The sequence below is a fragment of the Theropithecus gelada genome, chromosome 14 (assembly GCF_003255815.1).
Source record: "Theropithecus gelada isolate Dixy chromosome 14, Tgel_1.0, whole genome shotgun sequence".
NCBI classification, from domain to species: Eukaryota; Metazoa; Chordata; class Mammalia; order Primates; family Cercopithecidae; genus Theropithecus; species Theropithecus gelada.
In genome coordinates, this window is record NC_037682.1 from 7,639,019 (window position 1) to 7,665,357 (window position 26,339).

The window sequence follows — 26,339 nt, forward strand, 5'->3', positions numbered from 1 at the left end:
CCTCTGTCCTGGCCCAGCCACAGCTGGTCCTCAGCAGGAGAAGACCCTGGGGCCCTGGACACAAAGCCACGCCCACTCCTCTGCTGCAATCTGGACAGAGAGACCAGGATGGCTCATGAGGACTCTGCCAGGGGACCCCAGTGTTCACGGCTCCAGTTGGGCTATGGAGAGGGCATCAGACAGAGCCGAGTGGGTACCAGGCTCCAGCAGCTCCATTGCCCACCTGGCCCGCCCTGGTTGCTAGTTTCGCCGGACAGCGTGCCACATGGACACAGGCCTGCGCAGCGTGGTCAACATCTGGTTCCAATGTGTGGTTCCCATGCCACTGGCTGACGGCCCAATGATGACATGGCCCACGTTGTCCCCACGGCCGTCGCTGCTGCTCTCAGCCACCGTCACGCGGAGAGACAGGTCCTGAGGAAGAGGCAACATGGGTGCTGAGGACCAGGAGCAGTCAGAGGCACTTCTTGGCTCCTGGGTTCAAGGCTACAAATGTCAGGCCCCAGTGGGGGCTCCCTGAATCCTCACTTCTGATCTAAGAGGTGAGGAGACTTGCCCCAGGTCACTCAGCAAATAAATGGCAGGCAAGAGTTTGAACTAGGCCCTCAGGCTTCTCTTGCTGCCTCCCTCCACAGCAGCAGCACCTGCCTGCCAGGGTTCAAATGCTGGCCTCCCCACTTCACTTCCCCCTCCTCCATTTTTTTTTTTTTTTTTTTGAGACAGTCTCATTCTGTTGCTCAGGCTGGAGTACAGGGGCACGATCTTGGCTCACTGCAACCTCTGCCTCCCAGGTTCAACCGATTCTCCTGCTTCAGCCTCCCAAGTAGCTGGGATTACAGGCGCCTTCCATCATGCCTGGCTAATTTTTGTATTTTCAGTAGAGATGGGGGTTTCACCATGTTGGCCAGACTGGTCTTGAACTCCTGACCTCAGGTGATCACCCACCTCAGCCTCCCAAAGTGCTGGGATTACAGGCGTGAGCCACCATGCCTGGCCTCCACTTCCTTGCTGTGTGACCTTGGGCAGTGACTTGGGCTCTTGCTACCTCAGCCTCTCCATCTGTGAAATGGTGATGATAATATTTGTTCTGGTCGGGCGCGGTGGCTCACATCTGTAATCCTACCACTTTGGGAGGCCAAGGCAGGCAGGTCACCTGAAGTCGGGAGTTCGAGGCCAGCCTGGCCAACATGGTAAAACCCTGTGTCTACCAAAAATACAAAAATTAGTTGGGCATCATGGTGCTTGCCTGTAATCCCAGCTACTTGGGAGGCTGAGGCAGGAGAATCACTTGAAACTGGGAAGTGGAGGTTGCAGTGAGCCGAGATCATGCCACTGCACTCCAGCCTGGGTGACAGAGCAAGACTCTGTCTCAAAGGAAAAAAAAAAAAAATTGGGGCCGGGCGCAGTGGCTCACACCTGTAATCCCAGCACTTTGGGAGGCCAAAGTGGGCGGATCGCCTAAGGTCGGGAGTTCAAGACCAGTCTGGCCAGCATGGTGAAACCCCAACTCTACTAAAAATACAAAAATTAGCCGGCTGTGGTGGCAGGTGCCTGTAATCCCAGCTACTCGGGAAGCTGAGGCAGGAAAATCGCTTGAACCCAGGAGGCGGAGGTTGCAGTGAGCTGAGATCACACCATTGCACTCCAGCTTGGGCAACAGAGTGAGACTCCGTCTCAAAAAAAAAAATTGGTTTCTATCTCATAGGGCTGTTTTGGAAACAAAATGAGTGAACTGTGTAGAACGGCACCTGCGCACAGTCAGAACATGCTATTACTGATATCACCACGTTGCACTCACAACCGAGGACAGGAGAGACCGTGCTTGAGATGAGAGTGGGAGCTGAAACTCAAACCCAGCCCGATCTCTCTCCTCCCCCTCTTCCCACATGGTCCCAAGAAGTCTCTCGCTTTTAGAGGCTGTGGAGAAGTGGCACTATGACACCCAGGGGGAGGCAGAGGACACATGGGCAGCCTGCCCCACGAGGGTGGCAGGCGAAGGCTACGACACCCAGGATGGGCCAGAGATGCTGGGATGTGCCTGGGTTAGGAACACTCAGAGCGAGGCAGCGTTCTGGGCCTTTACATACAGGCGGGGTCCCTGGGTTGGGGGAGATTAGGCGGGTTCTGTATAGCCCTGGGGCTATGGAGGCAGGTTTTGGCTCAAGGCACAAAGGACTTTCTCATTGTCAGGAGTGCGGAGGAGGGCTAGAGATAGTGACGAAAGGTGGTGTGAGCCCCGTCCTCCGAGGCATGCAAGCAGGGCCCCAGCCCTAACCTCTGCAGTGCTCCCACCCGTGGTCTGTGATGTCCCTGCTGGGAGAGGTCTCCCTGGAGCATGTCACCTTTTGAAGACCACGGGAACTTGAGGAGTTCAGCAGAACCCTGAAATAGAGCCTGGGAGATTCAGAGCAGGAACTGTGGGTGCCTGGCTCACCCCGGCTCCTCTCTAGCCCTCTGCAATTCCTCCACCAGGAATGGTCCTCCCTCAGAGCTGGGTATCCCCTCCTGTAGGAAGCCCTCTCACCTGACTGCGGGAGTCTAGGACACTCTTAGTGGATTAGGGACTCTCCTGCCTGTCCCTTGTGAGCACCAAGAAAGCTGTGCCTGTGTCCCCAGCACCCACCCTAGGGCTGGCCCCAGTGGCACTCAATAACTGCTAGAAAGTGATGGCTGGAGGCAAACTGCTACCCCTGCAGGGGCCCTGAGAAGTGAAGGTGGAGAGATGTGGCAGCCCCAGAGCCCTGGGGTGACCTGGCCCCTTCCCGTCCCCCAGCCCCCCTCACCTGGAGCACAATGGCTGGCACTGAGAAGATCATGGCTTCATTGAACACTGGGTTGGGGTCATCCCTCTTCACAGCTGTCTTCTTTTTGCTCATCTTCCTCCCATCCTGCAGCAGGTATACCTTGACGAAGGGGTCTGTGGGCAGGTGCAGCAGTGAGGGCCAGCGTCACACTCACTCACCACAGCCCTGCCCAGTCTGGCTCCACCCACCGACTCCAAACTCCTCAATGCTTTGCTGTTGCCGTGACCTCCTGCAGCCCCGCCCTTGGTCCTTTATTTTTTTTCCCATTTCACAGATGAGAAAACTGAGGCTCACACAGCATGTCAGGTGAGGGCTGGGCTTTGTGCTCCGGCAGCTGCCTCACAGCCCACGCGCTCCCCTCCTAGGATGCTGGGGGGAACTCAGCAGCCCTACCGTGTTCCTTCTATAAATGGCCCGAGTGCAGACGTCAGCCCTGAGTCACCAGGCGCCCGCACACCAGAGCCTGACTCAACCGTGTGCGGCTCTGAAATAACAAGTTGCCGTCTGCCCATCACCTATTGCCCACGGAGTGTCCTTGCTGCACCTGCCTGGAGCTGGCCCCTCCCCCGCTCCCCCGCGCCGTCCCAAGACTTGCAACTCCCAATAGATCAGGCTCCCCCAGCCCCCTGTCTTCAGTTCTCTAGAATACAGCTGCCTCCACGGTCACTGCTTTGAGAGGGACTGAGGGACTGGGGGCTCCTGCAGACCTAAGGCATGAGGTCCTGCCTGGCACCCACCTCAACCCCATGGCCCTGGTCCCTTTTTGGAGTCTGGGGTACTGCCCTGTCTCTGGGAATGGAGCCTCCATCATGAATTCCAGTTCCAGGAAACCGATGCCCACCTTGGTTCCCTGCCCAGTGCCCCCAGCCCTGAGTGCTGCCTCCTGCCCTCAGACCCCCCATCACTCTGACCCCCTTCACTCTGCCCTCACAGGGGCCCCTGCCACCCTCCAGGGATCTCATGTTTCCCCCGTTGGATTAATTGTGCCCATGCCACCCCCTACCCATCTGCACGACTTCTGGGCTCAGCAAAGCTGAGGGGAACCTTGGCACTGTGTCCCACACTTGCTGATGCCTCCAGGTGCCCACAGCACAGCAGCTGGGCCACAGCTTCCACTGAGCCACATAGGGGAGCTGGGCTGCCTGCTGGGCCTTACCCGCTGTGGTCTTGTCGTTGGTCCAGATGAGGTTCTTGGCCTTAACCACGACCACGGTGAGGCGCTCGGCTGTGGGGAGGTAGCTGAGGGAGAGCAGGATCTCCCCCACAGCATCGGCGGCCTGGGGGACAGATGGGTGGCTCAGAGGGCTTCTCTCCACCCGACTTGAGGGGTCCAGGGAAGGCCTTGGTTGCCAGGGAAAGGCTGAGGCTTCCTTCTCCATAGAGAAGTGGCTGCACCGGGGGCCCCTCAGCACAGGGCTCCAGGCTGGCAGGGACAGCCTGGAGAAAGGGACAGCCACCCACCCCCCGCCACTGCATGGAGCATGTCCCACCCCTCCCTTCCACCGGGTGTGGGCCCTGCCTGGGACCAAAGGCCAGAGGCGGCCTGTCAAATGTAGCTCTCAAATGTAGTTTTGTTCCGTCGTTGAGGCCAAGGAAAACACTCTGCGGTAGTAATACGCAGCGATCCAAGTGGAATGGAATTCGATTCTTTGCTTAAACAGCAATGATGTTCTGTGAACATTCCTACAATTACAAAACTACAGTGCAGCTTGGCCTCTGTCTGAAATCATCCCCTCTAAGGCCAGAGGAATGTTTCTCTAGCAGAAGCGCAGTAGGGGTAGAGCCTCTGAAGCTTTGGTGGCAAAGCAGCAGAAGAGCTGTAAACAGTGGTTGGGATGTTTCTGAAATTTGCCTGCAGTAAGCGGTTTCCTCAGACGTGGCTCTGGTCTTCTTCTCTGCTCTCCTAATGATGTTGGGGTTCGGGCCATTGCTGAGGATGATGGAGTCCCTTAATGGAAGTGTATGCGTGTGCGCGCTCTTCCGAGGCGGACGAGTAGGCCGGGGCAGGTCACTTACCTTGTTCTGGTCCTGTAAATAGAGCCAGCCGCTGAAGGGCTGCAGCGGGAGGTCAAGCACAGAAAGCTTCAGCTCCACCACCCCCGTGCTGACGTTGCGCTCATCCTCATCGATGCCAAATACAGAAAACCGCAGGCTCTTCTCCTCCAGGGCTGTGGGATCCAGGGGGATGGAGAACTTCTCATCAAAGAAGATGGAGTAGGCATTCCTCTGGATCTGCAGGAGAAAGGGCCATGGAGGGCGCTAGGGGCCTGAGAGGCCGCAGCAGGGAGAGAGCACTGGACAGGGAGTCCAGAGGCCCAGGCTAGAGTCCTCGCTCTGTTGTCATGACACCTTCAATGCCAATCTTTCCTTTGGTGGCTCAGCCTTGAAGGTTTAAAAGCCTCCTGTCCTCTCCTCAGTGGTGGCCAATCTAGCGGCCTGGCGTTTGAAGCTCCCACAATCTGATCCCAACTAATTTCTGTCCTCAGTGCCCGTGGCACCCCAGAACCCTCCAGATGCCCTGGAGGAGGTGGTCTCCATCTTTCTTGCATCTGCTCGAGTCTAGCCCTAGGCCAGGCAAGCAGTGGAGTGGGACAGTTGTCTGTGGAGTCACGAGCCACTGATGTCCCAGGTTCCTGAAGAGCCTGGCCCAGGACTGTTTGAACACCGTAGGCTGGATGGGTGGACGGAAGGGAGGACTAGGCGAGGTTGGGCCAACTCAGTTTCCAAGCCCAGTCCTGCCTGGTGGGCGCCACTGGCCTCCTCCCAGGAAGTCGTGGGCGGGCCCCCGGGAAGGTGCATTGCGGGCACTGTCTCTGGGGAATGGGGGGGATGCTTTAGTCACTGCCTGGCGATATTTAAAGAAAGGCGTTCTCATCCTTGGACCCTGCCTGAGGCTGAGGGGCTGCCTAGCCTGGGGGCAGCACCCCCTGTGGGATTGCCCAGGCTGTTATGCTGGGAAGCTTGCCTTCCCCAGAATAAATCCCCCAGGGCCACCAGCCACCATGACCACACTCTTCCGTCACTGCCTGGGCATGGAAAGGCTCTTCTCACAGTGCTCACGTTCCCTACACAACCCCTTGCTTTTGAAGGGCTCCTGGCCTCCAAGGGATAAAGCCCACCTGGCCTCCTGACCTCCTGACCTCGGCATTCAGGCTGGTCATGATCTGGCTCCACCTGTCCCTCCTTCGGCTAAATTAGCCTCTCAGCTGTCCCCTGCTCATGAGGGCCTGGGCTCCCCAACCAGCCATTCTCTGAACATGTGCTTTGTGCGCACATGGGTGGAGGAGGATGGAACCCTGGGTTCGAGTCCCGGACCTCCTGCTTCCTTACTGGGGTTGTCTTGGGCAAAGCACTTTCCCGAGCCTCAGTTTCCTCCTCTGTAAGATGCCCTAACAATCCGTCCTGTTGGTCTCAGGGGCTAATGAGAGAATCATGGCTGTGCTAGGCTCTGTGAACCAGGTTCTCAGCACACATCAGGCTGTGCTGGCTGCTGTCTGCCAATGACCCTCCTCCAGGAATGCGTCCTGAACCACCCAGAGTCCTCTAGGCAGCCCAGACCACAGGCAACATGGCTGGGCACGACAGGAGCTCTGCACGGTTCTGAGAGCCAACCTATGGGGCACTGACCCGGGCTGGGCTAAGAACTCCACATACGTTAACCCATCTCTTTCTCAATAACCATGATGCCCATTTGACAGATGGGGAAATTGAGTCATGGGGTGCTAAACTGACTTACCCAAGGTCATACTGCTAGGAAGAGGTGGAACCAGGATTTGAACCCAGGCAATCAGGCTCCAGGGTCCTGCTCCTAATCGCCTACTATACTGACTCTCAGAAGCTGGGCCACCCCAACGTGTTGCCTAAACACGCCCTCCTTGCACTCTGGTCACAGGCCATCCCCATCCTTCAGCCCAGATGTGGCTCTGTTGGCTTGGCTCTGTGAGGTACAGGGAAGTGTGGAGGGTAGCCTAAGGGACTGGGTGCCTTCCCTGCCCCTCACGCTTTATTCTTCACCCTTCCCCACTCTGCTCTGGCCCTGAGAGTTGACCTCCATGGGCTGGGTCAACAGATTCCCTTGGCCTTTGGCTTCTGGTCAGGTCAACCAGTGGAGGTCACCAGAAGGAAACTGGAGGGGGAGGGAGGTCCTTCTCTGCAGTATTGCTGCAGGACGACCATGTCCCTTGGCCAAAGAGCGCAGCTCCCACCAAGGTAGCCCTTTCCACAAAAGGTGGCCCTCTATCCTTTTGGGCCCAGTAACCTCACCTTCCCCTCATCCCTTCAGATCTAGAGTGGGACCGCCCCTCCTGTTACACCCCTCCAGGGTACCATGCCATCCCTGAGGTCGCCTCACAACCCATCTGCGCCACTCTAAATATTCTTGTTATTTTCATTTTTAAAATTTATTTATTTATTTATTATTTTTGAGGTGGAGTCACTTTGTCGCCCAGGCTGGAGTGCAGTGGCATGATCTTGGCTCACTGCAACCTCCGCCTCCTGAGTTCAAGCAATTCTCCTGCCTCAGCCACCCAAATAGCTGGGATTACAGGTGTGCACCACCATGCCTGGCTAATTTTTGTATTTTTGGGAGAGATGGGGTTTTAGCATGTTGACCAGGCTAGTTTCAAACACCTGACCTCAGGTGATCCACCTGCCTCAACCTTCCAAGGGGCTGGGATTACAGGTGTGAGCCACTGCGCCCACCCCTATTTTTATTTTTTGAGATAGGGTCTCATTCTGTCACCCAGGCTAGAGTGCAGTGGTGCAATCGTGGCTTATTGCAGCCTCAACCTCCTGGACTCAAGTGATCCTCCCATCTCAGCCTCCTGAATAGCTGGGACTTTACATTAGCTGGCACTACCACACCCAGCTAAATTTTTTTTTTTTTTTTTTTTTTTTGTTAGAGAAGGAATTTTGCCGTGTTGCTTAGGCTGGCCTTCAACTCCTGGTTAGGCTCAAGCGATCCTCCCACCTTGGCCTCCCAAAGTGCTGGGATTACAGGCATGAGTCACTGTACCTGGACAGTCCTGTTATTAAGTTCTCCCCAAATTAGCCCTCTTGAGCATGTCATCCCTTTTCTGCTGGGACCCCATGTTGACACAGGGCAGATGTGGACAGGGACAGTTGCCACACTCTGTATTCACCTAGCAGGAGAGCTAAGAACTCCACACAATGGGAGCCTTCAGGTGGAGCCCCCCAACTCCCGGCTCTGTATGGAGCTTTCTCTACCGTCTGAAGCTTCAGCTCTGGGATCAGCATCCATATTTGCGCTCTAGTGCCTTCCTGGGATCCTGCCGGGCCCCACCACCCTGTCTGCCTGGGAGGCGTCTAGTGAGCCCAGAGCACCCTTGTGCCCCACCCTAAGCCCCACTTACCCGGGAAATGCCCACGATCTGCTCGTCGGGCAGCAGGCTGACACGCATGAAGCAGGACTCGAAGCTGGCCTCCTCCTGCTCCAGGAGGTCCTTGCCCTGCAGCACCGCCACGTGCAGGGTGTGGGAGGCAGCGTCGTACTCCATGCTCACCTCCACCTGGCCCAGGGTGAAGTCCTGCCCAAAGGTGTTGCTCACGGAGGAGATGGAGTTCAGGGAGTCGGCCGACTGGGACTTCCGGAGGGTCCCACAGTGGGCCAGGTCCAACTCCCGGCCCATCAGCTCCAGAGGCCCCAGCTCACTGATGCTCTCAAAAGTGTCCTCAATGCTGAGACTGCCTTTGCGGCTGGATGATCCCCGCGTGCTGGCCCGCTGGGCATTCCAGGCAGGCACTCTCTGGGGATGAGAAAGAGGGATGTGGGAGCATCATGGGGGCCATAGGCAGGGTCACTGGGAGACGTCAAAGAGATGAGTAAGTCCTGTTCATTCTCGAATCTCCAAGTTCCCCTTTCACAGAAGCCCTGCATCCCTTAGCTAGGAAGGTCCTTGTTTAATATTATTTCATGTCACTTATTTATTTATTTATTTTTTTGAGACCGCGTTTCACTCTTGTTGCCCAGGCTGGAGTGCAATGGCGCGATCTTGACTCACTGCAACCTCTCCCTCCAGGGTTCAAGTGATTCTCCTGCCTCAGCCTCCTGAGTAGCTGGGATTACAGGCATGCGCCACCATGCTTGGCTAATTTTGTATTTTTAGTAGAGACAGGGTTTCTCCATGTTGGTCAGGCTGGTCTCGAACTCCCAACCTCAGGTGATCTGCCCACCTACCTCAGCCTCCCAAAGTGCTGGGATTACAGGCCTGAGCCACCGTGCCCAGCCTAGGGGTACACGAGACATTTTTTTTTTTTTTTTTTTTGAGCCAGAGTCTCACTCTGTCGTCAGGCTGGAGTGCAGTGGCAAGATCTCGATTCACTGCAACCTCCACCTCTCGGGTTCAAGCAATTCTCCTGCCTCAGCCTCCTGAGGACCTGGGATTACAGGTGTGCGCCACCACGTCTGGCTAATTTTGTATTTTTAGAAGAGATGGGGTGTCTACATGTTGGCCAGGCTGGTCTCAAACTCTTGACCTCAGGCAATCTGCCCACCTCGGCCTCTCAAAGTGCTGGGATTACAGGCGTGAGTCACTGCGCCTGGCCAACTATTTATTTATTGATTGATTTATTTTTTGAGACAAAGTCTTGCTGCATTGCCCAGGCTGGAGTGCAGTGGCACAATCTTGGCTCACTGCAACCTCTGCCTCCTGGGTTCAAGCAATTCTCCTGCCTCAGCCTCCCAAGTAGCTGGGACTACAGGCACCCGCCACCACACCCAGCTAATTTTTGTATTTTTAGTAGAGACGGGGTTTCACTATGTTGGCCAAGCTGGTCTTGAACTCCTGACCTCATGATCCACCTGCCTTGGCCTCCCAAAGTGCTGAGATTACAGGCGTGAACCACCGCGCCTGGCCCCTCAACTTTTTCTTAACATGTTTATTTGTAGGGACAGAATTCCATACATCAAGTTGTCGATTGCAGTGATGTTTAGAAAAAGGAAAAACAGCTAGCACCCTAAGTGTCCCAGAAGAAGAACGGGTAAGAATACCAGAAGCCAGCCACTCAAGAGATGATGGAGCAGCCACAAGGGAATTTTACAACACAGGAAGCTTTCATGTTGGGTGACGCTCACCCAAATATTAATTTTTTTTTTTTCCCTTGGCCAGTCACGGTGGCTCACGCCTGTAATACCAGCACTTTGGGAGGCTGAGGTGGCAGATCGCCTGAGGTCAGGAGTTCAAGACCAGCCTGGCCAACATGGTGAAACCCTGTCTCTACTAAAACTACAAAAATTAGCCGGGTGTGGCGGCATGCGCCTGTAATCTCAGCTACTCAGGAGGCTGAGGCAGGAGAACTGCTTGAACCCAGGAGGCGGAGGTTGCAGCGAGCCAAGATTACGCCGTTACACTCCAGCCTGGGCGACAGAGTGAGACTCCGGCTCAAAAACAAATAAATAAATAAATATTTTTATTTTCCTTAAATTGACCTTGGGATTTGAGAAAACAAGAACCTTTTATACCACAAACATCTTCCATGCCTTCATTACCATAATTTTTTTTTTTTTTTTGAGACAGGGCCTCACTTGCCCAGGGTGGAGTGCGATCACAGCTCTCCACAGCCTCAATCTTCTGGGCCCAAGCGATCCTCCCACCTCACTCTCCCAAGTGTCTGCGACCACAGGCGTGAGCTACTACACCTGGCTATTTTTTTTTTTTTTGAGACAGAGTCTCGCTCTGTCGCCCAGGCTGGAGTGCAGTGGCCGGATCTCAGCTCACTGCAAGTTCCGCCTCCGGGGTTCACGCCATTCTCCTGCCTCAGCCTCCCGAGTAGCTGGGACTACAGGCACCCGCCACCTCGCCCGGCTAGTTTTTTGTATTTTTTAGTAGAGATGGGGTTTCACCGTGTCAGCCAGGATGGTCTCGATCTCCTGACCTCGTGATCCGCCCGTCTCGGCCTCCCAAAGTGCTGGGATTACAGGCTTCAGCCACCGCGCCCGGCCTATTTTTTTTTTTTTTAAAGATGGTGTCTCACTGTGTTGCCTAGGCTGGAGTGCAGTGGCATGATCTCGGCTCATTGCAAACTCCACCTCCTGGGTTCAAGCGATTCTCCTGCCTCAGCCTCCCAAGTAGCTGGAACTACAGGCATGCCCCACCACACCCAGCTAATTTTTTGTATTTTTAGTAGAGACGGCCTTTCTCCATGTTGGTCAGGCTGGTCTCGAACTCCCAACCTCAGGTGATCTGCTCGCCTCGGCTTCCCAAAGTGCTGAGATTACAGGCATGAGCCACCGCGCCCAGCCACATCTGGCTTATTTATTTATTTATTTATTGGTAGAGATGAGATCTTGCTTTGTTGCCCAGGCTGGTCTCCAACTCCTGGGCTCAAGAGATCCTTCTGCCTTGGCTACCAAAAATGCTGGGATCACAGACATGAGACACTGCACCTGGCTGCTTACCATAATTTTCATGGTTCCCCAATTTTCCATTGAGCAGATAATCATAATTTAATTCACTCTTTCGCACTGTTGGACACTTACGTTGTTTCTACTTTTTCAGAAATACAAATGCTGCAGTATCGAATAGCTTTCTTAAAATCCTGGCTCAGAGGACACAGTCCCTTGAAGGTTTTTTGCTTTTGTTTTTGATGGAGTCTCACTCTGTTGCCCAGGCTGGAGTGCACGGCCGCGATCTCGGCTCCTGGGTTCAAGCAATTCTCGTGTCTCAGCCTCCTGAGTAGCTGGGATTACAGGCGCCTGCCACCATGCCCAGCTAATTTTTTTTGTTTTGTTTTGTTTTGTTTGAGACAGAGTTTTGCTCTCGTTGCGCAGGCTGGAGTGCAATGGCACGATCTCAGCTCACCGCAACCTTTACCTCCCGGGTTCAAGAGATTCTTCTGCCTCAGCCTCCCAAGTAACTGGGATTACAGGCATGTGCCACCACGTCCGGCCAATTTTGTACTTTTAGTAGAGACAGGGTTTCTCCATGTTGGTCAGGCTGGTCTCGAACTCCCGACCTCAGGTGATCAACCAGTCTCAGCCTCTCAAAGTGCTGGGATTACAGGCGTGAGCCGCCGCGCCCAGTCAGTCCTTTGAAGGCTTTTGACAAGCATTGCCGAAATGCTCTTTGGAAAAGCGGGGGTTTTTTTTGAGACAGAGTCTTGCTCTGTCAACCAGACTGGAGTGCAGTGGCACAATCTTGGCTCACTGCAACCTCTGCCTCCCAGGTTCAAGTGATTCTCGTGCTCAGCCTCCCGAGTAGCTGATATTACAGGCATGTGTCACCACACCCAGCTAATTTTTGTATTTTTAGTAGAGACAGGGTTTCACCATGTTGGCCAGTCTGGTCTTGAGCTCCTGCCCTCAGGTGATCCACCCACCTCGGCCTCCCAAAGTGCTGGTATTACAGATGTCAGCCACCACGCCAGGCCTGGAAAAGTTTTTTCAAATTTACACTCCCCCAACAGCATGTGAGATAGTCCCCCCAGACACCTTAAGTGAGTGAGCATGAGGGACTCTAATCTGGTAATAGATTCTGGCTGTGCTTTCTGGAGCTCTACATGACATTCGGAAAAATCTCTGCCATGTGTTAAATGATAAAACATTCGGCAACGTATAGTGAGAGCCCTAAGAATGTGTGTGCCCCCGATACAACAATTCCACATGTGGACATCCATCCAAAGTACACTATCCCAAATGAAGACAAAGTTTTACATACAGAACATCCACTGCATTATTTATCATGACATTTAGTCAATCATGGCACATACACAAAAAGGAATCTCCTACAGCCATTAAAATAATGCTTATGATGTGTGTTCAACAGTATGTCAAAATGCTTCAGCTACAAGGGAGGTGAAAAGAGAAGGACCTGGCACGGTGGTGCACGCCTGTAATTCTAGCACTTTTCGGGGCCGAGGCGGGCAGATCTCTTGAGCCCAGGAGTTTGAGGCCAGCCTGGCCAACGTGGTGAAACCCTGTCTCTACAAAAAACAAAAAAAATTAGCTAGGCATCGTGGCTTGGGCCTGTAGTCCCAGCTACTTATGAGGCTGAGGTGGGAGGATTGCTTGAGCCCAGGAGGTGAAGGTTGCAGTGAATTGAGATTGTGCCAGAGCACTCCAGCCTGGGTGACAGAGTGAGACCCTGTCTCAAAAAAAAAAAAAAAAAAAAAAAAAAAAGAAAGAAAGAAAGAAGAAATAAATATATCAGGGTATTCTGGACACGTTCCTATGGGGTAGCCCTCCTCCACAAGGAGCATTTTGAGAAAAAAAAAAAAAAGAAAGAAAGAAAGAAAAAGAAAGAAAAGAAAGAAGAAAGAAAGAAAGAAAGAAAGAAAGAAAGAAAGAAAGAAAGAAAGAAAGAAAGAAAGAAGGAAGGAAGGAAGACGTTAGTAGTTCAAAAGCAGGCCGGGTGTGATGACTCATGCCAGCACTTTGGGAGGTCGAGGCAGATGGATCACCTGAGGTCAGGAGTTCGACACCAGCCTGACCAACATGGTGAAACCCCATCTCTACTAAAAATACGAAACTGACTGGGCATGGTGGTGCACGCCTATAATCCCAGCTACTTGGGAGGCTGAGGCAGGAGAATCGCTTGAACCCAGGAGGCAGAGGTTGCAGTGAGCCCAGATCATGCCATTGCACTCCAGCCTGGGCAACAAGAGGGAAACTCTATCTCAAAAAAAAAAAAAAAAAAAAGGTGCAGATGTGAAAGGGGAGGAGGGAGGTCTACTCCCCTTCAAAGGAGGACATCAACCAGGAGGAGGCGGTGATGGAGGGAGAGGGGCTGAAGGCCGATCTGAGTGGATGTGGGGGCATGGGGTTGCACTCGCTGTGCACCTGTAGGAGCAGAAGCCTCACCTTCTGCCTGGCCTCTGCGCAGCTCTCGCCGTACTTCTGCTGAAGGTACCTGTAGTCGTAATTGGGGAACGGAGAGGGGCTGGGGAAGCTCCCCGACGTCCAGAGCTTCCACAGGCTCACAGCTGCGATTCCCAGCAGGGCCAGGGCCCCTGCAGCATAGACACCCACCTCCCAGCCAGGGGGGCTCTTGATGACTGCAAGGCAAGGGCAGCCTCTCATTAGGGCTTCCTAGTGGATACAGACCCCCACCCGGGGAGCAGCACTGACTTCTTCATTGAATGGATATTTATTGGATGCCTACTATGTGCTAGGTGCTGGAGATCCCATGTCGAACAAGACATACACTTCCCCGTGTTGCTTGGAACCAGAAGTGTTTTGGATTTCAGGTTTTTTCTGATTTGGGGATATTTACATTACACTTATAGGTTAAGCACTCCTAATCCAAATATCTGAAATCCAGAATGCTCCAATGGACATTTCCTTTCAGCATCATGTCGGCCTGCAAAAAATTTCAGATTTTCGATTTTGTATTTTTGGATTGAGGATGATCAGCCGGTGTACGTAATATCCAGAACAGGCAAATCTACGTAGACAGAATTGACACCAGTCTATACAGTAGATTAGTGACTGTCAGGGGCTGGAAAGTTGGGAGAAATAGGGTTTCTTTGGGGGATGATGAAAATATTCTAAAAATGGATTGTGTGGCTGGTCACACAATATACTAAAAACCACTGAATTGTACACTTTCAGTGGGTAAATTGCGCAGTATGTGAATCTCATCTCTCCGTGAATCTCTTACCAAAACAAACAAACAACTCACCCACAAGTGAGGTGGCTGCAGGCTGTGCAGGGCTCGGAGACAAATCCGGATGCTCAGAGGCTTTTGCTCTGCTGATGAGTCAATAACCTTCCCTCTCTGAGCCTTGCTGCCCCCGAAAACGGAAATTAACAACCCCCTCAACTGTGGCAGGCGTGTCCTCCCTAGCACCGTGCTTGGCACGAGGCAGGACCACACACGTTCCAAGGTTTTGCCTCCCTCTCCTAGGAAACCTGGCTCTGCTTCCCCACAGGAAGCCAAGGAGACACTGGGATTCATTCTGCAGGTCACAGTGCTGGCAAATACAGCTCTCTAAACTGTTCTTAGTACTATGTCTGTCTCAATTCAAGTGAGGAAACTGAGGCACAGAAAGACTAGAGAACTTGCTCAAGGTCACAGAGCCCAGAAGGGGTGATGCTGGGACTCCAACTCTGGCAGCCTGACCCCAAAGCAAGCGGGCTAACCACTGCCCCACCCGGCCTCAACCCTGCACAGTTCCCTTGCAGCAAGGTGGAGAGAGGCACGAAGGGCATCTCAGGGCTGGAGATGGATCACTGCACATCCATCGAGCACCCACCCTGGTGCGCCAGCAGCCTATGGGCACAGGTAGCCAGGGCTAAGTCAGCCCCAGGCCAAGTCCCTGTCCTTAAGTAGCTGGCAATCTAGGGGGTGGTGTGGGGCAGGCAAATAAATAGACAAATCAGCGTACTGGGAATGGGAGCAGCCCGGGAAGGCTTCCCGGAGGAGGGACATGTAAGCCGAGATATCAGGAGGGGCAAGAAGTGTGCCAGGCCACAGCAACAGGAGCTGGAAGTCAAGGGCAGGAAGAATAGAGGGGTATAAAAAGCCCAGAGTGGGCAGAGTGCCTGGGGGAGGGAGGGAGGGGACCTGGGGCTAGAGAAGTTCCTCATCACTGCTGCCCTGAAGCCCAGATGCACTGGAATGGAGCACACAGTGGGGCAGCCCTTCTAGGCTGCCCTGCTGTCTACTGAGCCACCTTTAGCCAGATCCACAGCACTGACTCACTGGCCTCCAGCCCTGACGCCCTCCCAGCACTAAGCACCCTGTGAGGCTCTACTTTCTTTTCTTTTCTTTTTCTTTTTTTTTCTGTTTTTTTTTTTTTTTTTTTTTGAGATAGAGTTTCGCTCTTGTTGCCCAGGCTGGAGTGCAGTGGCACGATCTCAGCTCATTGCAACCTCTGCCTCCTGGGTTCAAGTGATTCTCCTGCCTCAGCCTCCCGAGTAGCTGGAATTACAGGCGTCCACCACCGCGCCCGGCTAATTTTTGTATTTCTAGTAGAGACAGGGTTTCACCATGTTGGCCAGGCTGATCTTGAACTCGTGACCTCAGGTGATCCGCCCACCTCAGCCTCCCAAAGTGCTGGGATTACAGGTGTGAGCCACCGCGCCCGGCCATGGCCCTACTTTCTAAAAGAGGAAAACTGAGACCAAGGAAGGGTAACGGGCACATCTGTTTCTCCACTCAAGGCCATCGGTGAGAAACGGCAGAGCCGGGCACAGGTACCTTGGTTTCCAGGCAAGTCACCCAGCACCTCTGGGCTTCAGACTCTGTCTGGAAAATGCAGATGACAAGAACATCCCCCATCTAGCGGAACCACTCTGATGAATTTATTCTAAAGGGAAAATCCCAACAAGTTTTATGTCTGGGATGAGTCATCGAGGCTGTATTTATAACAGCAGAAATCTGGAAACAGCCTGAAGGTCCCACCGAGGGGGCCAGGGAGGGCTGGTGGCACTGTCTTGGGAGGAAATGTCACTGGCCTTTGAGCATGACAATTGAGGTCATTAGGATGGCACTGTGGCAATGCAGAGACACATTTCTGGCATTGTTAAGAGAGGAAAAAAAATGAATCCCCAACACGGTCTAATCACACAATTGTGATGTGTGTAAAAGTAATGCAGCACATAGTCACGGGCTGGGCAGACCAGGGGAAAACAGAAGGAATGGGTAATGATAATGGAAGGGCCGTGAAGAAACCCTCCTTCCTCCTGCTCCTGTTGACAGAATGTCACCTGTGGGCTAAATACACCCGTAACAAAGAGATCCACAGAGGCTCCCGGGCCCTGCCCTGCCAAGGCTTGGCATGTTCTGGGAGTCCTGGGAACAGGGTCACAGCAGGGCTGGGTGGTAGCCGGGGGTTGGCCAGAGGGCAGGACCAGAGGCCCAAGGTCTCCGAGCAGGCTGTGGGTACAGCCAGGTGGCAAAGCAGGTTCAGGCTCCCCTGTGCCTGAGGCTCTTGGGAGCTGAAGGATGAAACCCATGCCCGGTGTGGCAGAATAGGGGGCAGGGCTGGGGGCACAGAAGGAAAAGCCCCAGGAAGGTGGCATGAAATGACAATTCACATTCATTTGTTTACTGATTTTATGGAATACCAGTCTTTGGGTGATATTGGAAGTGGGGTCTAGGCTAAGACCGGAAATGAGGGGGACGAGGAGGAGGAGGAATAACTCCCCTTATGAAGCACTTACTATTTATGATTTGCCAGGTCCTGTTCTAAGCACGTCACATATATTAACCCATCCAGTCAAGGCAATCCTGTGAGGTTGGTTCTATTGCTTTCCCCATTTTACAGATGAGGAAGCTGAGGGACAGAGGAAAGATCTGCCTCCAGACAGACTGGGTCCAGATTTGCACCTGTAACTCTGACACCAGGCCCCAGGACTCAGGCAAGCAGAGGCAGAGGCAGAGGCAGGGAAGAACTCCAGGCCAGGAGAACAGCATGTGCAAAGCCCTGGCGCTGGGAGAGTGGCGTCTGCACTGTGCTGGGCGCTGCACATCCATCAGCTCTCTAAATCTTCCCAACAGCCCTGAGGCAAGGCTCATCGTTTGCATTTTACAGATGAGTAAGTAGAAGCTCAGGTTTCACCACGTGCCCAAGGCCACACAGATAGGGGGTGGGGTGTGGGGGACTAGACCTGTGAGGGTGAAAAGTGATGGGAAAACCCAGGCACACCCTTCAGATCAGCCCTGGGCTTCCCAGGGGCTGTGTTAGGGTAGGACCTGGAGTGATGGGGAGCCTGGGCCTGGGAGTCAGGAGACCTGAGGGCACGTCCTGACCCCGTTACTCTCTGAGCCTCACTTCTCCCATCTGTGAATGGGGAGAAGAACAAAGGGAGAAAAGACGGCTGGTGTGTTTCAGCTCTGACCCCATCTACCGTCCATGGGGAGGGCTGCAGGAGTATGTCTGGAGTCTCGAGGCATCTCCGGGCCAGCTCCCATCTCCCTGCTGGGGCACAGGGTGACAGGGTGGGAGCAATGGCCCTGGACTGGGTGGCCTCTATTTTTTTTTTCCTAATGAGACAGAGTCTCACTCTGTCGCCCAGGCTGGAAAGCTGGAGTGCAGTGGTGTGATCTCAGCTCACCATAGCTTCTGTCTCCGGACTGGGTGGTCTCTGAGTTTAATGCCTCATGAATCTAACATTGACCTTCCTGGATTTATTTTCCCTTGGCTACTTGACAGCCTCCACAAAAGGCCTCGGTGAGTGGATTCCGACTCACAGGCTCATCCCCAGGGTGCAGCAGGACGAGGGTCTCCCCGGGGACCCTCTCAAGTGAAAGAGAGAAAGTCACTTTAACAGGAAGGAGTCACTTGAGTGGCAAGATGAGGAGATGGCAGACTGGGCCAAGCTTGATGTCCCCAGGGCTGTCTGACCTTGGGCAAGTCACTGACTGCCCTTGACAGTGAAGGCAATAATGGCAAGGACAAATTACTCATGTCCCATGGACACCTCCCACCCAGGCCTGGGGTAAGGGTCTCGTAGGCGTGATCCAGGAGGGGCTTGCCCTGGGCACTCACCGCTCAGATGGTATTCTGCCACATCCACTGCCATGGTGCCTGCTGTGGTGACTGTGACTGGAAGGGAAAAGAGAGTAAGCGGATAGGGCTGCAGAGAGTCAGCGTCCCGTTCCCAGGTCCTGGCCTCCCGGCACGCGCGTGCCTGTCATCCAGAGCTTACACTCCGCTATAAGGGGCATGCTACCAAAGGGAGGCTTGGCATTTTAAGAAATGATGTTTAAAGCTCTTTTCAAGCATTCTAAGACTCTTTTCAGGATTGCCAGATAAAACATAGGATGCCCAGTGGCATGTGAATTTCAGATTTTGCTTTGTTTTCTTTCTTTTTTTTTTTTTTTTGAGATGGAGTCTGGCTCTGTTGCCCAGGCTGGAGTGCAGTGGCCGGATCTCAGCTCACTGCAAGCCCCGCCTCCCGGGTTCACGCCATTCTCCTGCCTCAGCCTCCCGAGTAGCTGGGACTACAGGCGCCCGCCACCTCGCCCGGCTAATTTTTTTTTTTTTTGTATTTTAGTAGAGACGGGGTTTCACCGTGTTAGCCAGGATGGTCTCGATTTCCTGAACTCGTGATCCGCCCGTCTCGGCCTCCCAAAGTGCTGGGATTACAGGCTTGAGCCACCGCGCCTGGCCTTTGTTTTCTTTTTTCTTCTTCTTTTCTTTTTTTAGATGGAGTCTCTCTTTGTTGCCCAGGCTAGAGTGCAGTGGCGCGATCTTGGCTCACTACAGCCTCTGCATCCTGGGTTCAAGTGATCTCCTGCCTCAGCCTCCCAAGTAGCTGGGATGACAGGCATGTGCCACCACACCTGGCTAATTTTTGTATTTTTAGTAGAGATGGGATTTCACCATGTTGGCCAGGCTGATCTCAAACTCCTGACCTCATGTGATCCACCAGCCTCGGTCTCCCAAAGTGCTGAGATTACAGGTGTGAGCCACCGTGCCCGGCCAAATTTCAAATCAGCTTTTAATATGTGTGTCCCAAATAGTCCATAGGACATACCTACACCAAAATCTTTTCCATTGCTCATCCAAAACGTCAATGCTCCTGGGCGACCTGTTTTTGTATTTGCCAAATTTGCAACCCCAGCTCATTTCCATCCTAACAACATCAGGCTGACCAGCGGGACGCGGTAGGCGACTCATAAGAGCAAGGCACCCCTGGCTTGAGCCGGAGCCTTCCTTCAAATGCTTCCATTTCGATTGGGAAAGAAAGGCTGCATCTCTGCAATATTCTATTATCAGTCCTTTCACTGCTTGGCATGGTTTCTTCCCCACCCCACCCTCCACCCCCAGCTTTTAGGAACAACTGAAGTTGTTCTAGAAAGGTCTGGGAGCTCCTACAATCCATTACCTGAAGCTAGGCGACTGCTCATTGTTTTATTATTGTGCTAAGAAGTAAATCTGAGGCCGGGCGCGGTGGCTCAAGCCTGTAATCCCAGCACTTTGGGAGGCCGAGGCGGGCGGATCACGAGGTCAGGAGATCGAGACCATCCTGGCTAACATGGTGAAACCCCGTCTCTACTAAAAATACAAAAAACTAGCCGGGCGTGGTGGCGGGCGCCTGTAGTCCCAGCTACTCGGAGGCTGAGGCAGGAGAATGGCCTGAACCTGGGAGGCGGAGCTTGCAGTGAGCCAAGATCGCGCCACTGCACTCCAGCCTGGGTGACACAGCGCGAGACTCCGTCTCAAAAAAAAAAAAAAAAAAAAAGAAGTAAATCTGGCTCACGGATGTGTTCTCGATGGGTGCCTGTGGGGAGTCCTGGAAAAGGGAAACTGGGATGGGCTGCGCTGATCTCAGGTCAAGGGCGCAGAGGGCCAGGATAACGCCCGCCCCAACCTCTGGATTCCCGTGTAGTTCAGAGAGGTGGTTACACACAGTAAGCCTGCAGGCCTGGTGCAGGGTGGTAGGGCGAGGGGAAGGGGACGTGAGAAGTGCAGAGTGATGGCCTGGCCCGAGGGCCGCTGCCTTTCTGCCCCAGCAGGAAAGCCACCCACTGTGGCTTGATCTTCTGGCACTTTAAAGAAAAGCCAGATACCTGAATTTTTTACATGCACTTTCCTGAGTTTTAAAGGTAGCAACCAATTTGCAAAAAATCCAAACACCATTCAGGTGCAGTATAAAAAGTCCTCGGGGAGCGTGACCCACTAGTTCCCGACCCCTTGGAGCATCCTGTAGGTTCCCTTTGGGACAGGGGTTGAATCAGAGGGTAAAGCTAAGGCCCTCAACATTTTCAGGAACCCCGGGGTTCTCCCCAATCTGTGGCTTTGGAGTCAAGAAGCTGGGGTGCCATGCTTCAGTCAGGGTCATCCAGCACATTTGGGATGCCATAAGTCCTAGGCCACCCCCTTAAGTCCGGGGGTGCCCAGGAGCCTCGAGAAGCAGGTCAGGTAAGTTGCACAGCCAGCTCCTGGCTCCCAGCTCTCCTGATGCTGCCCCCACTCCCACAAGGAGATGTGCGTTGTCATGGAGATGGAAGGGCGGTGCTAAGCCAGGAAGGGCTTCATCCGTCCTGACTAGAGTGGAAACTCATTCCTGGGCCTGGGCTGGAGATAATGATAGGAACAGGCAACCTTGCCGAGCACTTCTTATACATCAAGCCCCGTTCTAAGCACTTTGCTTATATCTGACCTCATTTAATCCTCCTAACAGCCCCATGAGGTAGGTACTATTATTATCTCTGGTTTGCGGGTGAGAGTCCCAGGGTGTAATTTGCCCCAGGCCACACAGCTAATAAACTGTTCAACCCAGGCCGTCTGGCTCCATGCTCCTAACCACTGTGCCTCTCTGCAGGTGGGCATATGGTTTCCAAAAAGTTTCCTAAGAATCTGCCAGTCAAATGGGTCACCGGGTCCCTGTCCAAGGTGGTCCTAGCTCCTGGTGGAAGCTGGCCTGGATACGCTGAAACACACGCTAACGTGCACACACACACCTCCCAGCCTGCTGCTGCCTTGCCGGGAATCAGATAAGCCATCGGCTTTTTCCTGCTTACCTGGCACAAGCTGACTTTGCAAGAGTGGAGCCAAGCTGGGACAGCCAATGCCAGCAGCATACGAGCAAGGTATGCAAGGCAAAGTACATCCCACGGCACAACAGGCGTGGTATGGGACAAAGCCTCAAGCTGCATCCGGCCTCTGGCTGTCCGGGGCCCCATCACCTCCATGGCTGGTCCAGCTCAGACCCCAGACTCCCACGCTGTCTGTTCTCTCCTCTCCTTTTAACACGACATCCTTTCCCAGGGAGCTGAGATTTCAGTGAGGGTGTGAATCACTGCTAGGCACACCCCACAGAAGTTCCTTTTTTTCTTTTTTTTTTTTGAGACAGAGCCTCACTCTGTCACCCAGGCTTGAATGCAGTGGCACGATCTCAGCTCACTGCAATCTCTGCCTCCCAGGTTCAAGCAATTTTCCTGCCTCAACCTCCCAAGTAGCTGGGATTAGAGGCATGCGCCACTATGCCCAGCTAATTTTTGTATTTTTAATAGAGATGGGGTTTCTCCACGTTGGCCAGGATGGTCTCAGAACTCCTGACCTCAAGTGATCCTCCCACCTTGGCCTCCCAAAGTGCTAGGATTACAGGCGTGAGCCACCGCCCCTGGCTTCCAGACAGAAGTTCCAGCCTGGTGCCCTGTGAAGGCAGAATCTCATCTGCCTGAGTGGAGGGAGAAGAGAACTGCGGGAGAGGTGGAGGCTCCTAGAGGGGGTCATCCTGAGCACAGGGTTTGTAGTCAGCTGCACCCAGCTCTGACTCCCATATCTGCCCCTGGCTAGCTGCAGCGGCCTTGGGCAATTTTCTTAGTCTCTTAGGGCCTCAGTTCCCCATCTGTAAAGCAGATGTGAGGCTGCCAGGAGGGTGGAATGAGAAGGTACGTGTAATCAGGCTTGGTACGTATTGGCTGCTGTGGTTAGCAGCCTGGTGATGGCCTACACAGACCCCCTAATCCCTAGTCTGGGCAGTGTGGGCAGCACTGCCAGCCTACAGATGTGTTGATTTGTCTTACATTTAAGTGAGTTGCCAGCCTTTTAAAATTGAAAAATTTAGCTGGGTGCAGTGGGTTGTGCCTGCAGTCCCAGCTACTGGGGAGGTTGATGTGGGAAGATCTCCTGAGCCCAGGAGTTCAAAACCAGTCTGGACAACATAGTCAGACTGTGCCTCAAAAGAAAGCAGTGTGCGATGAGTGGGGACTTTCCCATTAAAAAATTGATTTAAAAAGGATTTCCAGCTTCCCTTTGAAAGTTAGAAGATCTGGCCAGGCGCAGTGGCTCATGCCTGTAATCCCAGTACTTTGGGAGGCCGGGAGCACCTGAGGTCGGGAGTTCAAGACCAGCCTGACCCACACGGAGAAACCCCAACTCTATTAAAAATATAAAATTAGCTGGGCTTGGCGGCACATGCCTATAATCCCAGCTACTTGGAAAGGCTGAGTCAGAAAATCGTTTAAACCTGGGAGGTGGAGGTTGCAGTGAGCCGAGATCACACCATTGCACTCCAGCCTGGGCAACAAGGGCAAAACTCCGTCTCAAAAAAAAAAAAAAAAAAAAAAAAGTTAGAAGATCTGGGGACAATGGGTTTGCATCTCCCGACTCCAGCAGGAGGTGGAGCTAAGTCAGCTCTGCCTCTTCCCTGGCTGCATCCTTCTATTCACTGCTAGAATCTGTTGGCCCCTAGACGCATCCCTGTTCATAAGCCTGGTAAAGTGGACTTTGAATGAGCTACTTTTGTTTTTTTTTTTTCTTTTTTTTGAGACGGAGTTTTGCTCTTTTATCCAGGCTGGAATGAAGTGGCACGATCTCACCAAGCCCAGCAAAGCTATGGGAGATTAAGAGAGGTTAAGTGACTTGCCCAAAGCCACACAGCCAGCAGTGGTAGAGCTGGGCCTGGCAGCCATTCCTGCTGCCCAGTCCAGCCCCTCTTTCATTAGCAGTGACAACCCTCATGCCATCTTCCCCATCCGTAAGACCCATGGGGCAAATCCTGTTACTACCCCATCCTCCACAGACTGTCCTCCACAGAGGACGAGAGGGAGGCTCAGAGAAGGGCAGTGAATTGGCCCAAGGTCACCCAACCAGTGAGCAGGAAGCCGAGACCAAGTTGCAAGTGCTGGCTGTACAGCAGGTACCCTTCTCAACGGCTTTGCTCACTTTGAGACCCCTTGACTCCATCTCACCTGGGACGACTTCAGTGGGCTCCCGCTGGCAGCCTGAAGGTCTGCCAGGCAGAGGGACTGTGGCTTTGGCTAGAAGAGGATAGCGACAAGGTACAGTAGGACCAGGGCAGCCTGTGACCAGAGCGTCCCCGGTGTCCAGACACACAGCAAAGAGCATAACATGGGGACCAGAGTGGCTCCAGACCCTCACTGAGCTCCCAGATTGCACATCCCATCCCCTGCAGCACCCCTCCCCATCCGACCAATTCGTTCAGTCCCAAACCCCCAGACCCTAAACTGCACAGAGCTTACTCATTGAAAACAGCTCTAGGTTCAAATTCCAGCTCCATCATACCTACCTAGCCATATCTCCTTACTGCTGCATGCATATGGACATAATATGTGCTAAGTGCTTAGCACTGCGCCTGGTTGTAGTAGGTACACAATGTGGACATGATGATTCAATGGATTAATGGATCTCCCTTTTACAGATGAGGAAGCTGGGGCCCGAGGTCACCTAGCATACAAGTAGCAACACCGGGATTGGTGCCAGGGTGCAATGGATCTGGGCCTGGGCTCTTGGCCACCATGCTGACTCCTGACCAGGCAGGCCTTTTGGGGTGGGGAGTTGGAAGAGCCCCCCACTTCCCCCGGCTTTGCTGGAATCAGACCATGGCAGAGGCCCCTCCTGGGCTTGTCAGAGAATTGGCTTTTCAAGAACGCTGTGCCTCGGCAGGGGAGAGGGGCCTTCTGTCCCTGCCCTCTGCTCCACCCCACCTCCTTGCCCAGTGTCCTCACATCATTCTCTGGCTAGCAAGGGAATGGGAAGGGTTGGGAGGTGGGCCCAGGAGAGCCTCACCCTTCAAGCTGTGAGCCTCTTCAGGATCTTTAGGTTGAAACCTTTTCAAGTCCCCCTCCTCCGCTTTCTGAGATAACCACATCCTGCTGCCATCCCCCAAACAGCCCACAGAAACCGCAGGACAGACTGGCTGGGAGGTGCTGGCTAGCATTTCTTGGGCACCTACTGTGTGACTTGCCCTGTGTCATCTCAGCACCACGGCCCTCTGAGGGGGCTGCTACCCTGCTCCTTGCACTGGAGAGGAAACTGAGGTGCAGTGTGGGCAGCACTGCCAGCCTACAGATGTGTCTTATTTGTCAGTCAGTCACCAGAGCTGACAAGTGGCAGAGTCTGGGTCTGAAACCCAGGCTGGGAGCCCCCACTCTGCAGAGCTGCTTAGGAAAGCTTTCAGACTTCAGAGTAGGGAGGCTGGGGGCTTGGGGACTTGTCCTAACCCTTCTTCACACTGGCTATGGTAACTTGGGTGGGTCTCCTGCCCTCTCTGAGCCTCAGTTTCCCATTTCTAATAGGAAGCACTATTGCTGCTGCGCTCTAAACCTGTAACCCCTTGATGGGGAAAAGGAGCTGACATTCCATGGTGCAGCTTTCCCAGGCTTTTGGGAATGGAGGAGGGCGGCACACAGTCTCTCTGCAGCCCCTGGAAGAGGGCTCCCAGGATGGCCAGTTTAGGGCCTTCCACCCACAGGCCAGGCTCCCGGCCCCCACCTCCCTCCCCGCACTTCAGCCCAAATCTACAGCCTTGAGGCCCTGAGTCTGGGCAAGCTTCCTCCCCTGCCCCGCCGTAGCCCTCTCCTAAGCTCTGGAAAGCCCCCCACTCAGGCTGGTGCCACCGGAGGCTGAGGGTCATCTCTGGCTCTTCACACAGCCAGTGCCTCCTTGGGCTGGGGTGCAACGTTTCCCTCCAGATTGGGACGGTTCCCGCAGACCCAGCGCTCCTGCCTCGGGAACCCCCAGGGTGTATGGGGACCGGAGTGTCGGGAGGGGGTGTGAAGCCAGAGCAGGGACAGTGAGGACAGTCAGGTTGCTGAATGCGAAAGTGAGGGGCGTGTGTGCAGCGTGGGCGCGGGGAGGCGTGTAAATGGTGGGGTGAGCCGCGTGTGTGCACACGCGGGGCATGCGATGCGATGCGCACTGCGCGGAGTGGCTGGGCCGGGTAAGGGCGCCCAGCGTGCGCGGTGCCCGGCATTCGTTCGTGTGCAAGCGCCGCGCGGAGGTGCAGGCGCGCAGAGTGCGCGGGGCTCTGGGGTCCCGGGCCCCGGACCCGAGGAGGGGGCTGCATGCGTCAGCGATCAGGGTGTGATCCCGGCCGCGCACGGGGGTCGTCGGGGTGCGTACTCACCCGGGCTCCGCGGAGGGGCCGCCACTCCGGCTGGGCTCCAGCTGCCGGCCCGCCTCCCGCAGCGCGCACGCACCTGCGCCTAGCCCGGCCGCCGGCGGCAACGCCACCCCTGCAGTGTCGCCGGGTGCCCGCCTCCGAGGGACGCGGCGCGGGCCAGGGGCTCGGCCGGGCCGGAGCGGTGGACCGGAGCTGCGCTGCAGTCCGGGCACGCTCCCAGGAGCCCGCCGCGCGCTCCCTCGCGCTCGCCCGCTCGCCCCCTCTTTAATTTAAAGTGACAACCTCGAGCGCTGTCTCTGCTCCAGGGGTCCGAGCCGGAGATCCCCAAGCGCGTCTGGGATCCAGGGACGCCCTGAGGCCAAGCCCAACCCCTCGCTCCCAGGCCTGGGGACAGGGATGGGTGGGGATGTGCCCACAGGCCTCTGAGAGGCAGGCCAAGCACTGGACTCAGAGCCAGCCGGCCTGGGTTCTAGCCCCAGCCTTCGCGCTCTGGGTTATCCTGTTCCCTTTCTAGGCCTCAGTTTCTTTACCTTAAAAACGGACCCGATACCGTGCACCTCCGGGAGCCAAAGAAAACACCGACAGGAGGCGCAGCGGAAAGTTTCCCCTTTTCTGAATGGATAATTACTCCCTCCCACCAGGACTGAGCTGTAACTGTAGGTCAGCTCTGTGCTGGTGCCTTACAACATCATCTCAGTCCTCACTGTGGCCTAGTCTGGTCGTGGTGACTCCATATTTTACATGAAGAAACAGGC

At 54.3% G+C, this 26,339-nt stretch overlaps 1 protein-coding gene across 3 annotated transcripts; it reads right to left on the reverse strand.

Annotated features, from left to right (window-relative positions):
- On the reverse strand, positions 1 to 26,339 carry SYT12 (synaptotagmin 12). Of its 3 annotated transcripts, none has more exons than XM_025357399.1 (8): positions 25,588 to 25,703; positions 18,255 to 18,311; positions 13,621 to 13,814; positions 8,177 to 8,569; positions 4,821 to 5,036; positions 3,961 to 4,081; positions 2,784 to 2,917; positions 1 to 414 (listed from the first exon to the last, which is right to left on the reverse strand). In XM_025357399.1, the coding sequence occupies exons 2-8, from the start codon at positions 18,286 to 18,288 to the stop codon at positions 241 to 243; spliced, it is 1,266 nt and encodes a 421-aa protein (XP_025213184.1). In that variant the 5' UTR covers positions 18,289 to 18,311; positions 25,588 to 25,703; the 3' UTR covers positions 1 to 240. The 3 variants fall into 3 exon arrangements, with proteins under 3 accessions (XP_025213184.1, XP_025213185.1, XP_025213186.1); XM_025357400.1 differs by lacking the exon at positions 25,588 to 25,703 and adding an exon at positions 26,115 to 26,327 and having other exon boundaries at positions 59 to 414; XM_025357401.1 differs by lacking the exon at positions 25,588 to 25,703 and adding an exon at positions 26,289 to 26,339 and having other exon boundaries at positions 146 to 414.